At 42.1% G+C, this 16,190-nt stretch overlaps 1 protein-coding gene across 6 annotated transcripts in view; it reads right to left on the bottom strand.

Annotated features, from left to right (window-relative positions):
• Positions 1-16,190, bottom strand: part of ARHGAP44 (Rho GTPase activating protein 44) — an 819,716-nt gene that overhangs the window by 225,164 nt on the left and 578,362 nt on the right. For all 6 annotated transcript variants that reach the window (XM_069654562.1, XM_069654566.1, XM_069654567.1 and 3 more), the window contains 3 exons: positions 16,105-16,181; positions 14,683-14,794; positions 13,563-13,639 (listed from right to left, as the gene is read on the bottom strand). In XM_069654562.1, the coding sequence (XP_069510663.1) occupies positions 13,563-13,639; positions 14,683-14,794; positions 16,105-16,181 (266 nt within the window). The remainder of the gene's footprint in view (positions 1-13,562; positions 13,640-14,682; positions 14,795-16,104; positions 16,182-16,190) is intronic.

Below are 16,190 nucleotides of genomic sequence, written 5' to 3'. Positions count from 1 at the left end.
ATATATAACCATATCATGTGTAGGCTCCAGAATGCAGAGTTAAGATCTATTCTTCCTTTTGGAGCTCATATGTCTTCTCTGTTCAGGCAGCTTCACGGATTATGTTTAAGTCCATGTGCATTGTACATCAGGCTTTCCATGGCATTGGAGCGGAATATTTGCAAGCCAAATTTGTGCACTACGTGCCCGCTCGTTCCCTCCGATCAGTCTGCTCTGTTTGTGGTGGTCCCTCGGTTTAGGCTTTCTCGGTCAGGAGGGTGAGCCTTCTCGTTGGCAGCCGCTAAAGCCTGGAACGATCTTCCCCATGCTTTACAGGGGACTGCTCAACACCTTGCTTTTTTCGTTGGCTACTAAAGACGTTTTTATTTTGATTGCTGTTTCTAATTAAACTCTCCTCTCACGCCTCCAGCGACATGATGCCTCTTGGTGTACGCGCGCTCAATAAATTCTGATAACATAACATAACAGGTGTACAGCATGGGACATGCTCTACTGTATCCAAAGTGGTTTTGCTTTCTAAAACCACAACATTGTTACAAAGTTATGGTCATTTTTGTAAATTATGTGCAGTCTAAAATTGACATTTCTGTACATGAAGGTACATTTAAGCCAATGATTAACTCTAGGTTGGGCATTTAAGCTATGGATTAACTCGAGGTTACTTTCCAAGCCATGAACTGATTGTACCTTACTGCTGAACCATTTCAAATGGTCTGAATCCGGCTAGGGCTTCACTTCTTTGATACATTGTACTGTGCAAAAACAGTCCTTCCTACATGTGACCAACTCAGAGCCACAAAGTGGAAGGAGACTGTGAAAAACAAGATTTTTACAATTGGGCTTATTCCACTGAATTTTCCTGTTATTGTTTTATTAGATGATGTATGGGCATATTCAATGTCCATCTGTGTGTTCACTTGAGCCTTAACATATTTTATTGGTTAGTGGGAGGTCAGGCTTTGGTAGATGGAAGACTCTTGACTTCAAAAGTCATTGACCTCCCACTTTATTTTGAACCATCTTTATCCTCTTAAAGGAACATGTATGATACAACCCCAGGAACAATGTATTTTCTTTGTTATTTGGCAATCAGCAATATAAGCTAGTCTGATATGGACAATGATTCTCTATGTTCTATATTTGCAAATGCTCTACAGTTCTATATTTCTTTGTATTAGAAAGCAAACAGATTTTACTTGACATGTGCATTGAAACAATTGTTACGATAGCTTTTATAATGAACAATTACACAGTGTATATGCTTGTAGAACGAAATACTATTTAAGTTGACTATGGGGTTACACATATTCTCAATGAGCTTCACATTATGGAGATGAAAAACAATGCTCATATACAAGTTATTCCGTTTTTAAGGACAGGGTTATACTTCTCGTGCAGTTAAATACTTCGGCATTATTTTTGGAGAAACAGGGATGCAGAATAAACCTGTCTCCTCTTAACATCTGCCTGCTGGTAACTTTGGGGAGGTTTTTACATGATAAAAAGTAAAGAATCCAAGCACACTTCGTTTGGTTCAATAAATTGAGTTACATTTACATTACGTATTCCTTAGAGTTCCAGGTAGAGAGTGAGGATGAGATCAGCAATGCCTGCTACACGTAGTACTGTGGAGTGAACATTGAAGATGATGAAGTTGCATGTTTGTTTTGGAGATGCTGTGTGGGTGGTGATTAGAGGGACGAGGTTCTGTGGGTTCATGATGTGTGTGATCAGGGTGCATACTCTGTTTCTGAATGTGTGGATTGGAGTGGGGCTGGCAAGGGTTTAGTGAGGTGTGATGCATGCGCTGATCACTTACCTGGGATGCATGGGGCGGACCTAAATTGTGCTTTTAGTTTGTTTATCCCAGTTCATATCCTGTCAAGTGTCATTCATAGGATCCACCATACTTTTAGGACTTGCTTATGACAAAGCAATGACAGGTAAAGTCAGATAGTCAAACACATTCATTAGCTCCGGGGGTGAAGCCAGAACCAATCAAACAGCCATAAACATGGGCGGGATCTGTCGGAATCCACCTTGTTCTCTTCCGGCCTGTGGCACCTTTCCTGTGCTTCTTCCATTTGTTGATTCAGTGGTGCCCCAGACCACTTTCTCTTGCCTTCCCTCTTGTGAAAACTCACTCACCTGCTTCTCTTCCCATGTCGCCTTAACTTACCTTACCGGCAGCTGCTCTTTGATCCTGCCCAGAGTCCTGGCCATCAGAATACCGGCCTTAGAAATAGTAAAGGGATCTCGAATGGTTAAAAAGGATTGATGGAAAGTTCTGGCACTCCCAACTTGGCCTTCCAAGATCTGTCCTCATTGAGAGGATACACTTGGAATTGGGGTTTGTGTCCTTGGAATCCCAGGTGACTCTTAGAAGAACAACTTTATTATTAAAATCTCTCAAAGATCCTCAATGGCCTCTTCTCAGGCTTATGGGGCTGGGTATGCTACTGGAAGGTGGAGGCAATAAATGTGCCCAACGGGTTAATTTTCTTTGACCTCTTTGAAAATCTGAATTGGTATCCAGACTGGTCATTGATTTTTTGTTTTAACAGAAGAACCAGCTGGGTTCTAAGGCAAGGGCCTGTAATTTGATTACGAATTTCTCCCATGTTGAAAGTCTGCAACGCTATACGAGTCATTCTCTGTTATATCACACATTTATGAAGGCACAAAGTGATATGCTGAAATGTCCTGCTAATGGGGTTTTCCGGTTCTCTTTGTTACTTCGATGCGATCAATTGCCTACTTTATCGCCCTTTGGCGCACAGATGGGGATCTCCAGAGAGAACTGAACTTGGTGTAATTTGTAATGATCCATCAGTACGCGAAACGACTCCACATGTCTTCACTGCTTGTTCGGCTATGGGGAGGCACTATGAGATATATTTGAGTTGTTTTGTTTATAGAACACAGCGGTTTAAGAGGACAGTTTTTGGGACTACTGTCTTAATTCTGGTAATACATCTCTGACGATCACTTTATTTAATATTTTGGAAAGGTGGATTGGAGAGAATTGAGTCTTGTATACAGGAAACGTCATAGATGAAGTAATTTGGCTCGATCAAAGAAGGGAAGTAAATATGGGGGATCTGTTAAGTCTTTTGTGGTCTGAATATGTCAATTTTGAGTAGTCTTTTCTTTAATGTGCTATATGGTTTTATATGTTTTTATATGTCTCAATGTTTTATTTGTGTAAATGAATGTGAAATAGTTCTTTGAACACATTATAATACTTTGTTTTGTTTTAAAGTAAAGGGGTCATTTCCCATATTATTGCTAACACCGGCACTCATAGTTTATAGTTTTTTCAAAAATGAATTTAATTGGTCTGTAATGTGCTCTCCGATTTACTTTAAAACCCCCCAAAAAATTATTCGACCCTGGACGAAAGCCCCAATGAACAGGGCATGTAATAGCCATGAGTCCTCACGATGGGGCTGGCTGCCCGTTACCTGCCCCATTTACCCCGAACGCTCTTTTTGTCACTGCATTAAAAAAAACATAGCCGATGTCGTAAAGATGCATACAAGTAAAGGTGAGGTGGCTCCAACTGCAACTTAGCAATAGTGGTATGATATCATAAAGCTTTTATACAGCACCGATCATGTCTGCAGTAATCTTTCTGTGCCTGTACCTTGTCTGAGAAAACGGTGTATTAATCGCCTGTTTGGGGTAATCAGACCATAGTCTGTGGAGGAAGAAGAAAGAAAAACAGAGCAGAACATGGGGGGCAGGTGTTAGTTCAACCTGGCATAAATCTAGTATGTGGCAGCCAGTTCGTTTCTATGAAGTTACATGTAGTCATCTGTGGCTCTACCAGTGGCTTTAATGTGTTTCAAAACCAATTCGATTTGAGTTCAATAATGCTGTACCTCTTAGCTGACCGCTGTTATATTGAGAGGTGCAAGAGAGCTTAGAAAAATAACTTTATTAATCAAATTCACTTAAATAATGGAACAGGCTCGCGCTGTACTGCTCAAAAGGCCTTTGCTCTAGCTGTCACTTAACATGTGCGAATGACTCACTCCAGGATAATGCGAAGCACTTCTTCAAACAATCTCATCCTCTTTTCACTCGTCCTCTCTCTCCTACACCTCTCTCTGACCAATGTCAGACCGAGTCGTGTCAATTACCGACAATACCCAGGAGAGCGCAGCTGAGTCATGATAATGTCAGTCAAGAAAGAATTCTGCGCCTCCCACGCCAGTGTGCAGCGATGAAAAAAACGCCCGAAAAGACGGTTGAGAGGAATAACGAAGACGATTGGCAGTTGATTCAAGGAAGAAGCCTGGAGACTTAAAAGCTTTTAGAGGGAACATACAAGAGGGAGGAGGGAGGGAGGGGAGGATGGGGGGCGCAACACAGATAAAGGTGGCACCAATGGAAGAAAGTGGGCCAAAGGGATCAATTAGGGAGTGGAGGGGGGGAGGTTATTCATGAAAGACGGAGATCCTAAGCAATACATAGGAGGCAGCTAGGTGCTAAGCCATGGCAATAACTAGCGAAGTTGTTAGGAGTAGGCATCATTTCAATGTGGGCCAAAAAATCGACTAAAATAGCAAGTGTCTAGTGTTCCTTATTTATAGGACTAAATAACAATATAGGATATTTGTTAAGAAAATGAAAGGACAAGAAATAAAGGAGGAGGAACAAGAAAACAAGATGAGGCCAAGGCAACGGAATAATTAGAGTTCAAAAACTTTTATTTTCACAACAGTAATCAACAGCAAAAGTAAAAAGTAAGCAGTATAAAAAACAACAAATAACATACTATTAAGCAACTCATTAAAGGGAAAAGAATAGAGAAACACAAGGAAAAGAAAATATGAGGAAAAAGAAAAGGAAACAAGAAAACAGAAGAAGGCAAAAATACATACAGCAAATACAAGAGCATCAGAAGTATAATGTATACAACCATGAACAATGACAGATGACAACAATCCACAGAATCAGGGACACAATAATCCCAAATGAAAGATCAAGATTATCCATAAACATCAAGAAAACATCCCCAAATATCTCGGAATAATTAGAAACTCCCAAGGTATGATCATATTCTGAAATGATGGGCCAGTGAAGAAAATAGAACGCAGACCACTTAAAATAAGGGCGGGGGCAAGTTATGCCACTGCAAAAAATACAAGAGACATCACTGAAATGTTAAAGGAATAAAGCAGAGGGGGCAAAAAAGATGCGTGTGTTTGTGACTGAACGTGTGAACTAAACTGTAGTATTATGGTTTAATTGTCTATGTGATTCATCCGTGGCTTGAGAATATCAGTACCGTTTGGGTCGCTCTCAGCGCACACTTCCCCTTAGCACTACGCCAGCCCGCCTTCAACTAGACAGATCAGAAGTAGCGCAGGGAACTTGGTCTCCACATCAATGCTTTTCATTGGTAGCTTTCTCGATGCCCTGCTTAGACTCCCATTAAGGGGCATACCTGATTTTAACTATTAATGATACAAGTGCCACATCTCCACCAGTCCATAACATATTTGGAAACAGGTGAATCATGGTAAATGTAGCCCTGAGTCAGAAGAAGGACGGTAAAGTGGAACATCTCAGAGTCCCAGCACCTTAAAAAGCCGATATAATGGAAACACGATTGCTTGAAGGAGGCTATGACATCGAGGGCAGGAGAGAATCAGGGTAAAGGCCCTGGCATGTGCAGGACTGTTCAAATGTAAAGTGACCAAAGCAAATGCAAGATTTCATTTGATGACTGCATTTGACATGATACATCAGCTGGACCTTGGAAGAAATCTATACTTGGGGACGCCTTCCTAACCTACTTTTGAAATCAAGTTTCTTCTTTTTCTAAACCATACCCACTGGCTTTATCTTTACAATCTATTGGCCTCCAGCACCGTTGACTTCATCCTGTAATGCCTTAGATTCTCTTCTCTCCTTTCTTCTTCCATTGGATGTTCCAATTCTTCTTCTTGCAATTGCAATCTTTATCTTTCTAGAGTTCATTCTTCTTGTCTTTTCGATCTTTACTTGACCATTACTGATTTTGCCAAATCTCTTCTCCCCTATCTCATGTATAGGGGTAATTCCGGGACCTCGTTTTCTGTTCCATTCCTTCCGACTCTCTTATTTATGCCCCGCTATCTATGATCACTTTCAGCTTTCCTTTCTCTTTACTCTTACTTTTCCCCCTATTGTTCCATTGGACTCCACATTAAATCCTCATAATTTAAAGTTTTTTTTTTTACTTATCTATGTTTATCACTTCCCTTCTTTCTACCGTCTGCATTACATGATTTGCGAACTTTCATCTGATTCTGCCACTTTGCTTTTCTCTTGCACACATCTCTTCTACTCTCGATAATTTGTATTCTTCTGGACGTGTTTTCTAGTATCCACCAGGCTGAGTGGTGCTGGAAAAAGTCAAAGTTGCTAAAGGATCTTGACTCTCTTTCATCCCTTTGTATGACTCTTCTTAACCTTTGAGCAAAACACAATATTACTCTAATCATATTATCACATTCTCTTCCATCCCTTTTGCTTATTTCAGCTGCTTAACCAAATCATGTCACCCACTTCAACGGATCCTTATCTCTCCTCCTCACTTTATTTTAATGACATTGCAAACTATTAATCTTCTTATGTCGATCTGCTTTCCTCTACCTTTGGCTTCTTCACCTTATCATACTTCCTTTTAAAACATTTCTATGTCTTCTGTCTCTGCTTATTTCTCTTCTTTCTATCCTCCTGGCAACTCTGACACATCTTCCCTTCTGTCTTGAACTCATCCTACTGCACCTCTTTCCGACACTATTGCATCCTCCTATCCTGCATTTGTATGTATATGAAGAACAGGGATGTTACTTTCGAACAGAAATGACTCACAATAGCACATTTAAAGATGCCAGAAGCATTCTCACAAAGTGCGCCTTTACAATAGCAAAAAGATGTGAACAAGTAGTGAGCCGGTTTATGATAGTGTAAAAATATTAGGACATATACAAGGGTTAAAAAACAGACAAAAACCAAAATGTACATATGAAAACAGGTGATTAACAAAGATAAGAATAACCTAAGGGGCCAAGTGCTTCCACTAAAGAGGTGTACTGATCAAATATAGACAGTTACACAATTAAGCATCACTGGGGACAGTGGTGGGGCAGGTAGGGAGGATTCATATGTTCCACCATTTTCTTGTTTGTTCACCACTGATCTTTCCACACTCTGGGGCTTTGAAAATGCTAAAAGTGCAAATGAAAGAGAAAAATAAACAGAAAGGCGACAGTGGTCACTCCTATAGTGCATTGTAAACTCCTCGATTGACATAGTAAAAACACCAAAAAGAAAAATGACCTTAGTGTAGTGTAAGTGTGATGGGAAAGGTGACAGAAAGACTCATTGACACAGTCCAAAAGAGACTAGCAAAAGTGACAAGTAGAACAGGGGAAGGGTAGTGTTCCCCTGTTTGAGGAACGTCAGGGAATAGGGACAGACAGTAAAAGCTGAATGGTATTTGGCAAGGTTCAAAGGGGAAACCATGTCTGTCTATAGCCCACACTAGGGACCAAAATATCATGCTGGTGCATCAATCCGCAAACAAAGAAAAAGAGAGTGAGAGAGATTACAAGAAGGACAAAAGAGTGTAGAAGGTGATGAGCTGGGAACGAAAGACACAGCAGGGCATGTGGGCTCAGGAAATGTGATGAATTGAGCATTAGTAAGCAAAAACCTGAGAAAGAAAATGAGTAGCCGTGCCAAAGAGTGCAGACATACTGTTCCTATGGGTATGGTGTGATGAATTGACTTCTGTCCTGCAGGAGTACAAGGATGAGTAGAGGGCTAAGCACCTACTCAGCACCTCACACTTCTACAAAGCAAGAGCCAACGCAACCATAAAGATAAAACAGACACAATTAAGAGGTAAAACTCTTTGTCATTTTGTCAACCACAATGTTCTTTAAAAGTATATGTTCTTGGGTAAAAAAGAGAGCAAAGTGACCTAAGCAGTCTCTAGGGCCCAAAAATGGACTAAGATGGTAGTATGCAGTCAATAATACCTGGTTGAGGTTATTTGTGGTTTTACAGGGTCGAGCTGTTGAGCAACTGGTTCGAGCCAAGTTTGGGTGCAGTGAGTCGTGTTGATCCAAGCAACGAGCCGGCATTGGTCCAGGTCAAATGAGATGGCTCAGAGTGATTTGAATGTAGTGTTCAAGTGATGCAGGTTTGACAGCTCACCAGGATCGGTTTGTGGTTGAGCCGGTTCGAGAAGTCTGGTGAGGATCGAAGAGTGATGCTCCAGCAGTTTGTGTCAAAGGTTGGCAATCGTTCAAAGTGGTGATCCTGATGCCCTGGTGTGCGGTTCAGCGATTTGGCAACACAAAGTTGAGCTGTGTCAAGTCGTTGAGTAACTGCTGGTTCGAGTCAGTGTGTGACACTCCAGAGAATCGAGTTTGGGTCGTGTGATGAGTTTATTCGAGCCGAGGATGTGGCGGGCTCTGTGAGGTACATTGTGGCATCACGCTGGTTTGAGACGCAAACACGCTGGTTTGAAGAGTTTGGTTGAGTCACAAAGCTAGCACTGGCAGTTGCTGAGGATCAAAATGTAGTGAAGCCAGTTCAAAAGCAGTTTGGTGGTTCGAGGTGATGAAAACATGGTTTCTGGCTGTCATGGCTGTCAGGATGCTGTGTATCCCAATCCATGGATTCAAGGAGCAGATTAGTCCTTGTTCTCTGGCTCCCAGACACAAGAGAGTCTGGCACACAACTGCAGGTATCTTTCAGCACAGTGAGGAACTGTGTACCATGGTACCTGGCAGAGAGCCAGGTCTTGTCCCAGCAGCAGTTCCCCTCCAATGGTCCACGGGATGGATAGGGTTCAGGGCTCTCCTCTGCTTGGGCACTCAAGCTTCACCTCATTGGCAGAGAACTTTGGAAAGATCAACTCTACCAAAAGTCGTCCAACACATTCTTCTTTAAGTGTTTGTCCAAAAGTGCTTCAAAGGAGTAGGAGATCCCTTCATTTTAAGACAGACATCTACAAGTGCTTGGGCAAAAGCATGTCTGCTTTAAGCATCCAATCCCTGCTCTTGAATCAAGCAGAATTTGTCTTCTGACATCACACTAAAAGTGATTTATACTACAGGAAGTGAATTTTATGAATTTAGACAGCGCTGAAAGTGTACTTAATGAATTCTTTATGTATTTGTTGCTGTGAATTAATTGCACACCAATTACTACAATTAACCGTGCACTACCACAAAGGGCAAGGATATGTAACCTTCATAGACCTGGCACTTTACATTTCAAATGGGATACTGCATTGTAAGATCTAACAAAAACCTACCACAACCGACTCCACCCTTTATGTGAAAAGTGCCCATCCTCAGAATTTGTTCCAAAATATAATCCACGGTAAATTCAGAGCATGAAAACATTGGAATAGAACAAAGATGTCAAATTACAAGCAGAAGTAATGGCATGTGGACTCCGCAAAAGAGGCTCTGCAAAGTCTACGATCTTTCAAACTCTTAAAACAGAAACTCTCTAGTGGCGCATGTTAAGAAGCAGTCTCCACACGGTAGGCAACCTCAGACCTTTATTTTAAGTCAAAATATAAACAGCAGCCCTAGCTGCCTGACATCACCCTCACCCCTTTGCTTTCAAATCTAAACATTCCAAGTTCTTAATCACCCCATAGTCTAAGATTGGAATCCTATATCACATCGCACATTCCCTTCATGGCTGCATTGTATCTAACTATTTACATTTTGTTTAACCCAACCTAATGATCACTCAAACCTGGTCACCTTCATAGGCAACACATCTCCTCCCCTTTATGGTACAACATAAGACATTGCTTTAAATAATGAAAGAAACGTGTACTAAACCTGCCCCCTTGGCACCTTTGCCACTCTTTCTTTGTTCCACACTTGCCCATTCTCCAGCCTCACCACATCCTCGGCCCTAGAGAACTTTAACATCCTTTTTAGCACATTCCGCCCTAGTTTCACCTTGAACATGGTGCCTGCTCTCATGGGCACATTCCTCAGAGTTCAACTTGTCATATGTCTCTTTTGCCATCTCATCTTTCCTTTCCACTCCCCTCTTCATCTCCTTTTTATTCACGCTTCAAGCATACTGGCATGACCTCATGTTTGGTTTTCTTCTCCTTAAACTCTCAAATATGACACCCCTGTATTATGTATCATGTGGAGATAATTATACCGGAATACCCTTTCCATGGCTGCATGCACACAATCAACTCCCATAGCTGTTGCAATCCTCACTGCATCCATTAAGGTCATATTAAACCTTTCTACCACAGCATTCTCTTTGGGATGATACAGTGCCATTGTTGCATACTGAATGACATTTTCTTTGAAGAATTCTTAAAATTCTTTGCTGACAAACTGTGGACCATTATCCAAAATGATCTTCGTCGGAAAACCCTCTCACCAGAAAACCACCTCGAAAAATGGAATAATCCTCTTTGCACTAATCTCCCTCATCTCACACACCTGGGGACACTTTGATAAAACATCCACCAGTACCAGACCATAACTACCTTGAGCTCCTCTGATGGCACACGGCCCCAAAATATCTGCTGCCACTACACCCCACAACACTTCTGGCACCAGTGGCACACTCATAGGAGTAGGTATTCTAGTGATCAACACCTTGTCACTGCCACTGCACTCCTCACAGTGCTGCAACATCTTCTCTCTGTCATCATCCATGCCATCCCATCCTCATCACCAGTATTAAGAAGGAGTCTCCACACGCTAGGTGACCTCAAACCTTAAAATAGACAAAACGTTAACAGCAGCCCTAGGCTTCTCACATCCACCTTCTCCTTCACTTTCAACCCCTTCTTCTTCAAATATAAACGTGCCACGTTTTTAATCACCCCAGATTCTATTATTGGAATCCTATCTCATATTCCACATTCCCTCCGTGGCTGCATCATATCTAACTATATACATGTTGTTTACTCTGACGTAATAACCAATCAAACATGCTTATCTTTATATGTACCAGCACCCAAGCCTATCCATCTGCCCAATCCCGTGTGAGGGAGAATGTCATCACATTCATGACAACAGTTTCTAAACAGTGCACTGGAGTGTACCAAACCCTGTGTGGGATTTGGCACGGTGTCAAGATGAGGACCTAAACATATGCGCCGTGAAAACACTTCTAAGCACAAAAATAGGCGTCAAACAAATAGAATAGATAGCTACCTCGACTTCATGGCGTGTCCTTACATTGGAGCTAAGGCATCAGCATCTCATTGTATCAAAGCAACAATGTTCAAGCATATTTTTCTTTTAGGACAAGAAATGTAAATTGGAAAAGGTGCAAGTGACATATTATGTAAAAGAAATTAAGGAAGGGGAATACTGATGGCTTCTCACTGTTTTGGACAATAACAAAAAAGGTACTCTTGCACTGATGTCTTTACACCAATGCTAAGGCACGCCCGTGGGGTTAGTACTGATGAAATTACATCCACATCCATTGGGCATTTACACATTTCCTAAATTAAATGTTTGTAGACTGTCTATTGACACATGCCTTTTTTCCATTTTTTGCTGCCTCTATGTTAAAATATATATGGAAAAAAACAAGATACATTCAAAGACTAGAACTGAACACCTCAGAGTAAAGTGCTACAAGAGCACGTGTTCACCTGTGACTGGCCGCCCAGACAGACAACATGATTACAATGCCAGCCTGTTTACGTTCTATGCTGGTGACCGTATCTTATTTCCTTGACTAAACCCACCCGCACCCTCTTGCTTTCTTTTCCATTTCTCTGCCCTCTAACCCCTCTTTCCTACTTGCCACTGCCGCCCCCTGTCTCTCTGTATATGCATTATATTTTGGTCTCCACTATAGATTTACATAATATGACATTCTGATTGGTCTTTGACTGCATGACCCCCAACTCTGATGATCCTCATCCAGGGAACAATAAACTTTCTGGAAGTAACTTCTTATTGTTTTACTTTTGATTTTGCTTTTACTGATCTCTGTGGGCCAGTCACTGTGGCTCGTTTTTGATCGTTCACATTACATATGATCAGTCCTTGCAGTAACACTTCAGTCACACCATCTTACACTGTTTCCAGTGCCCATAGGGCCAGTGTGGGCTTTAATCCTGGCGTCGCCTCTCTAGCCCAGCACTCTTCATTCTACTGTTTACTAATGTTCAATGAATCTCTGTCCTCCCACCCCCCAGTGGTTGGGTGCATCCGCTCTAACTGCACTCTTCGTTTACTTTTTCCCGATACTGCTTACACAGATCAGCACTGGCCTTTCATCTATTTACTGCTTCCTTTCCTGATTAATTTGTCTTTTTTTGTGTGCAGTAACCTGTTCATTTTTTTTAAATGTTCCTATCACATTTGCACTATGCAGAAGCCTCTTTTCTTTTTTAGGTGTTTCCCGTTGCATGCGCCATGCACTATGGGACAGACGACAGTCCCAATTGTACTTATTTTTTATCTCTTTCATTTGCATTTCTAGCTTTCAGAAAGCTCCTTTGTGTGTGTGTAAAACACGTTAGTGATAATAATCCAGCATTTGGTGTGCAGCTGTGAACTTCTCTTGTCCTGTTTGCCATGGTGTCCAGACTTCAGGATGTAATGTGAGCGAGAGCTGTAATTACCATTCCTGACTGACTTTCTTGCATCTGGCATGGTGGAACAGCACATTTTCCTCTCCCCCCTAAATTAAAATGATTGTGAACAGATATCACGGGTAGAATATTTTTCCGAGCGCAGTATCCAGTAACACCACATACATTCTACAGAAATTAGCGGATTCTATAAGATGCAACCAGAGAGAACACTTACCAGGTTTTGTCACAGTCCAAGTTTCCTGGTGGTGTAAATGATGATTCAGAGTTGACAAGTAATAGTTAATCATCCTTATTTACCACCTGTTTTATCTCCATAGCTTGTCTGTACCTTTGATTACTATGATCGTTCACCTCTTACTTCTTGCAATGTATGGGTCAAGAGCAATGGCATATAATCAAAATTAATGGAGAAGATAAACAGGGATGTATTTATCATAACTCTTTGTCCTTATGTGAGCCATCTAAAAGGAATGGCAGGTCTGCATCATGGCTGAGGATTCAAGTGCCGTCTCTGGGCAACTTGCAAACTCTCATAGAGTCACATAAATTCCTCTATTGAGAAATACACATCCTTGGGAAATGATTTTTGCACACTGCACTTTCTTTTGGCTTGTTCTGCCCATTATCTGAGATCTGGTCGCGTTCACTGTCTGGGGTGGCTGTCTGGCGTTAAGGTGGCTAGGCGTCCGCATGAGATATCTTACTCGTCTGAGCTGGCCCTATGTCCTTTGGTTGGTCATATGTCCGCCTGAGCTACCGTCCCCATTCTAAGTTGACCTCCACCCTGAGAATGGTGTGTTTGTCAGAGCATAGAGGTACAGGACACTTCACAATTATGCTAAATGAGAGATGGAGCATTTTGTACTGGTGTCATAGAACACCCCTGGAACACCCCGAGAGTAAGAAGCCACTCTGCTATTAAGTCTGCTCTTACCTTGTCCGAGAGGAATCCATATCCAGGACTAACTTCGCTAGATGTTTCCGCTGTTTTTGGATGTTGGGGATTTCCACCTGAAGCAGAAGGAAGAGAACAGTGGGTTAACAAGTTGGTCCTGGTAGAGCAAGTGTTGAGATTCTTTGCCATCTAAGACTTTACCAGGGACTGCAAAAGCAGTAATACATTATAATTGTTCTTTAATAACGTGCTAAATACCACAAGTGTATTCTAAGCCTGGCATCGGGATTCGAACCTGTGTTGTGCTACATTGCCCCTGAGCTATCCTTCCTCCCCAATGGGTATAGTGATTCCTGTCACATGCCAGTTCATTTGCTAACAATGGCTCCTTTTACTGCTCCAATGGTGGCTTTTTGGAGGCTGGCAGGAATTTGACAGACTTGTTATAAAGGATGCTTTCTCACAAAGAGTGCAGGGCTGGGCAAGGGTTAGTCACAGTTGAGGCTTTGTTTGACATGCGACTTACTCCGCCAAAGCCCAGCCACTTTTCTGAGATACCTGGCTGTCAGTCAATTTTTCTTTGTCCCAGTCGGTCTCTACTAATTACATTTTAAAATGTAAGCATGTAATTCTTTGGAAAAAGACAGCATGCAAACCCACATTGCTATGAATCTCACTAAGGAATAAAGTTTACTGTATCCCTTTGAAGTGCATAATACTATCCTCGGCCAGTGACACTCCCCAACCTATCAGGTAACTGTAGTCTCATTTGCAGTGAAGCACGTTCAGTTCGGGTGGTGTTTGGGAGTCGCTGTTTATGGACCCCCTTTTAAGACTAGACTGGTCAGGGTCGTATTTCAAAGGGGCTCCTCGTACTTGGAATGACTGTCATTCTTAAAATCTTGTGTTCCACCCTCCGGCTAATATTCTGTAGTCGAGAACTTTGATACCAACAAGGGGCACTCGCTGCTGACGAATATGCTCTGAGTGTGCTCCATACCATATTACTTTCAATCATTTACTGTGAATCTATCTTTCTTTGAAAGCAACTCAGCCTAAATAATTTGAATGGGTGATCTAGAGCCCTGCCGCGCACTGACGCGCACCACCTATCTTTTGAACGTCTTAATGTTGGGAGGGTGCTGTTGGAACCTCTTACCTCTGCCAAGACAAATAGAGGCTCAATCACATCTCGCTCCACTTCCACCTCAAAGTGGGTCAGCTCTTGGGCCAGTTTATCCTCAGCTTCCCCGCAGAGCCGGAGCATCTTCCTGTGGTGGGACAAATGAACAGCCTGTACACACACACACTAGGCGGCGAATGCCAGCACGACTCAGAGTATCTCAGGGAATATATCACTTTTGGGGCTGTATGGAAACTTCCATCACCCGATCATATGACTGGCAATGCATCCAAATATTCAGTGTCTGATCCAAGATCATACAGCCTCTTTATTGGCTTTTTCCAATCTCTTTGGCCAATTTTAAATTGTATAGTACACACATCAATAAACAGCAAGAAGGAGGAATCTGGTATAAAGCACTATATAAAAAGATGCTAATATTATTATTGCCCTTCGGGCAGTTGGGTGTGATTAATATTTCTCATTTAATCATGAAGCCAAATCTACATATCTGCCCTCTGCCCCTCCGCCCTCTACCCTCACACTTAGTCATGGTCAGAGGATGCCTGTCAGAGAATGCCTGTGTCAATTGCAATACGTTTAAAAACAATATTTCCCTTGTACAGAGCGTGATCACATGCATGCTCTACTTCCGGGATTTTTATTGACATCTTTTAAGGAAATAGCATAGAGCACTGTGGAGAAACATTAAGGAAGCACCTGACCACATAGCGTACATAGCATATAGAGCAAGTAATGATATTAGGTAAAGAAAGAGGAGAAAGGAGAGAAGAATGCAGTAAGTGGCAAAGGAGTAGCAAGAAGGGACAGGAATCAGAGATCTGGGGGAAAAGAGGCAAGTTGAGACGCAATCAACGGGCGGCCCCAGGTTGAAGTCTGGCAGCCAGCCGTGCTAGTTCGCCTAACTCTAAGATGGCGGACCACCATGTTGTGGCCTCGGATCTGCAACCCACCCCATGTCACAAACATGGTGATCACCTTCTATCAATTTCAGGGGAAGTGCATAATGGAGGGAGAGGGAGATGAGGAAGTGTGGAAAGTTGAAGGCAGATGCCAAGCATGAGGGAGGAGGAAGTGAGCTATGAGTAGCAGGAGAGGGACAAGACGGAGGAAGGAAAGAGGAGGATGACGGAGCAAGAGCAGAGGTGAAAGGAGTAGGAAAGGAAAGATGTCAAGAGTGCTGAACTTTGTTGGCTCTTGATAGCTTTTAAAAAAAAATATTCATGAAAAATGTACAAAAACAGGTTTGCTTATCACCAGAGAGTCTGTAAAGTCTGACTGTTACTGGAACATTACACATTTGGCAATTTAACATGACAGGCTTTCAGACAAATCTAGAGTCTGTTGCATTTCTTGCGTGTTTTTACCTGTTCCCCAATGGACATTAAACATGTTTTCTTTTCTGTTCCTACCATTCCTGGTTGACATGAATCTTACCCCAGCAGAGAATCGTCTCCAAGGATAGTGGATCCCTCCATGAGACACTGGGCCAGAGTGGTCAGAGGCAGCTTTTTCTGCAAAAG

This window comes from Ambystoma mexicanum, chromosome 3q, assembly GCF_040938575.1.
Source record: "Ambystoma mexicanum isolate Mex_15411 chromosome 3q, UKY_AmexF1_1, whole genome shotgun sequence".
Lineage (NCBI taxonomy): Eukaryota > Metazoa > Chordata > Amphibia > Caudata > Ambystomatidae > Ambystoma > Ambystoma mexicanum.
This window is presented reverse-complemented; position numbering and strand designations above follow the sequence as displayed.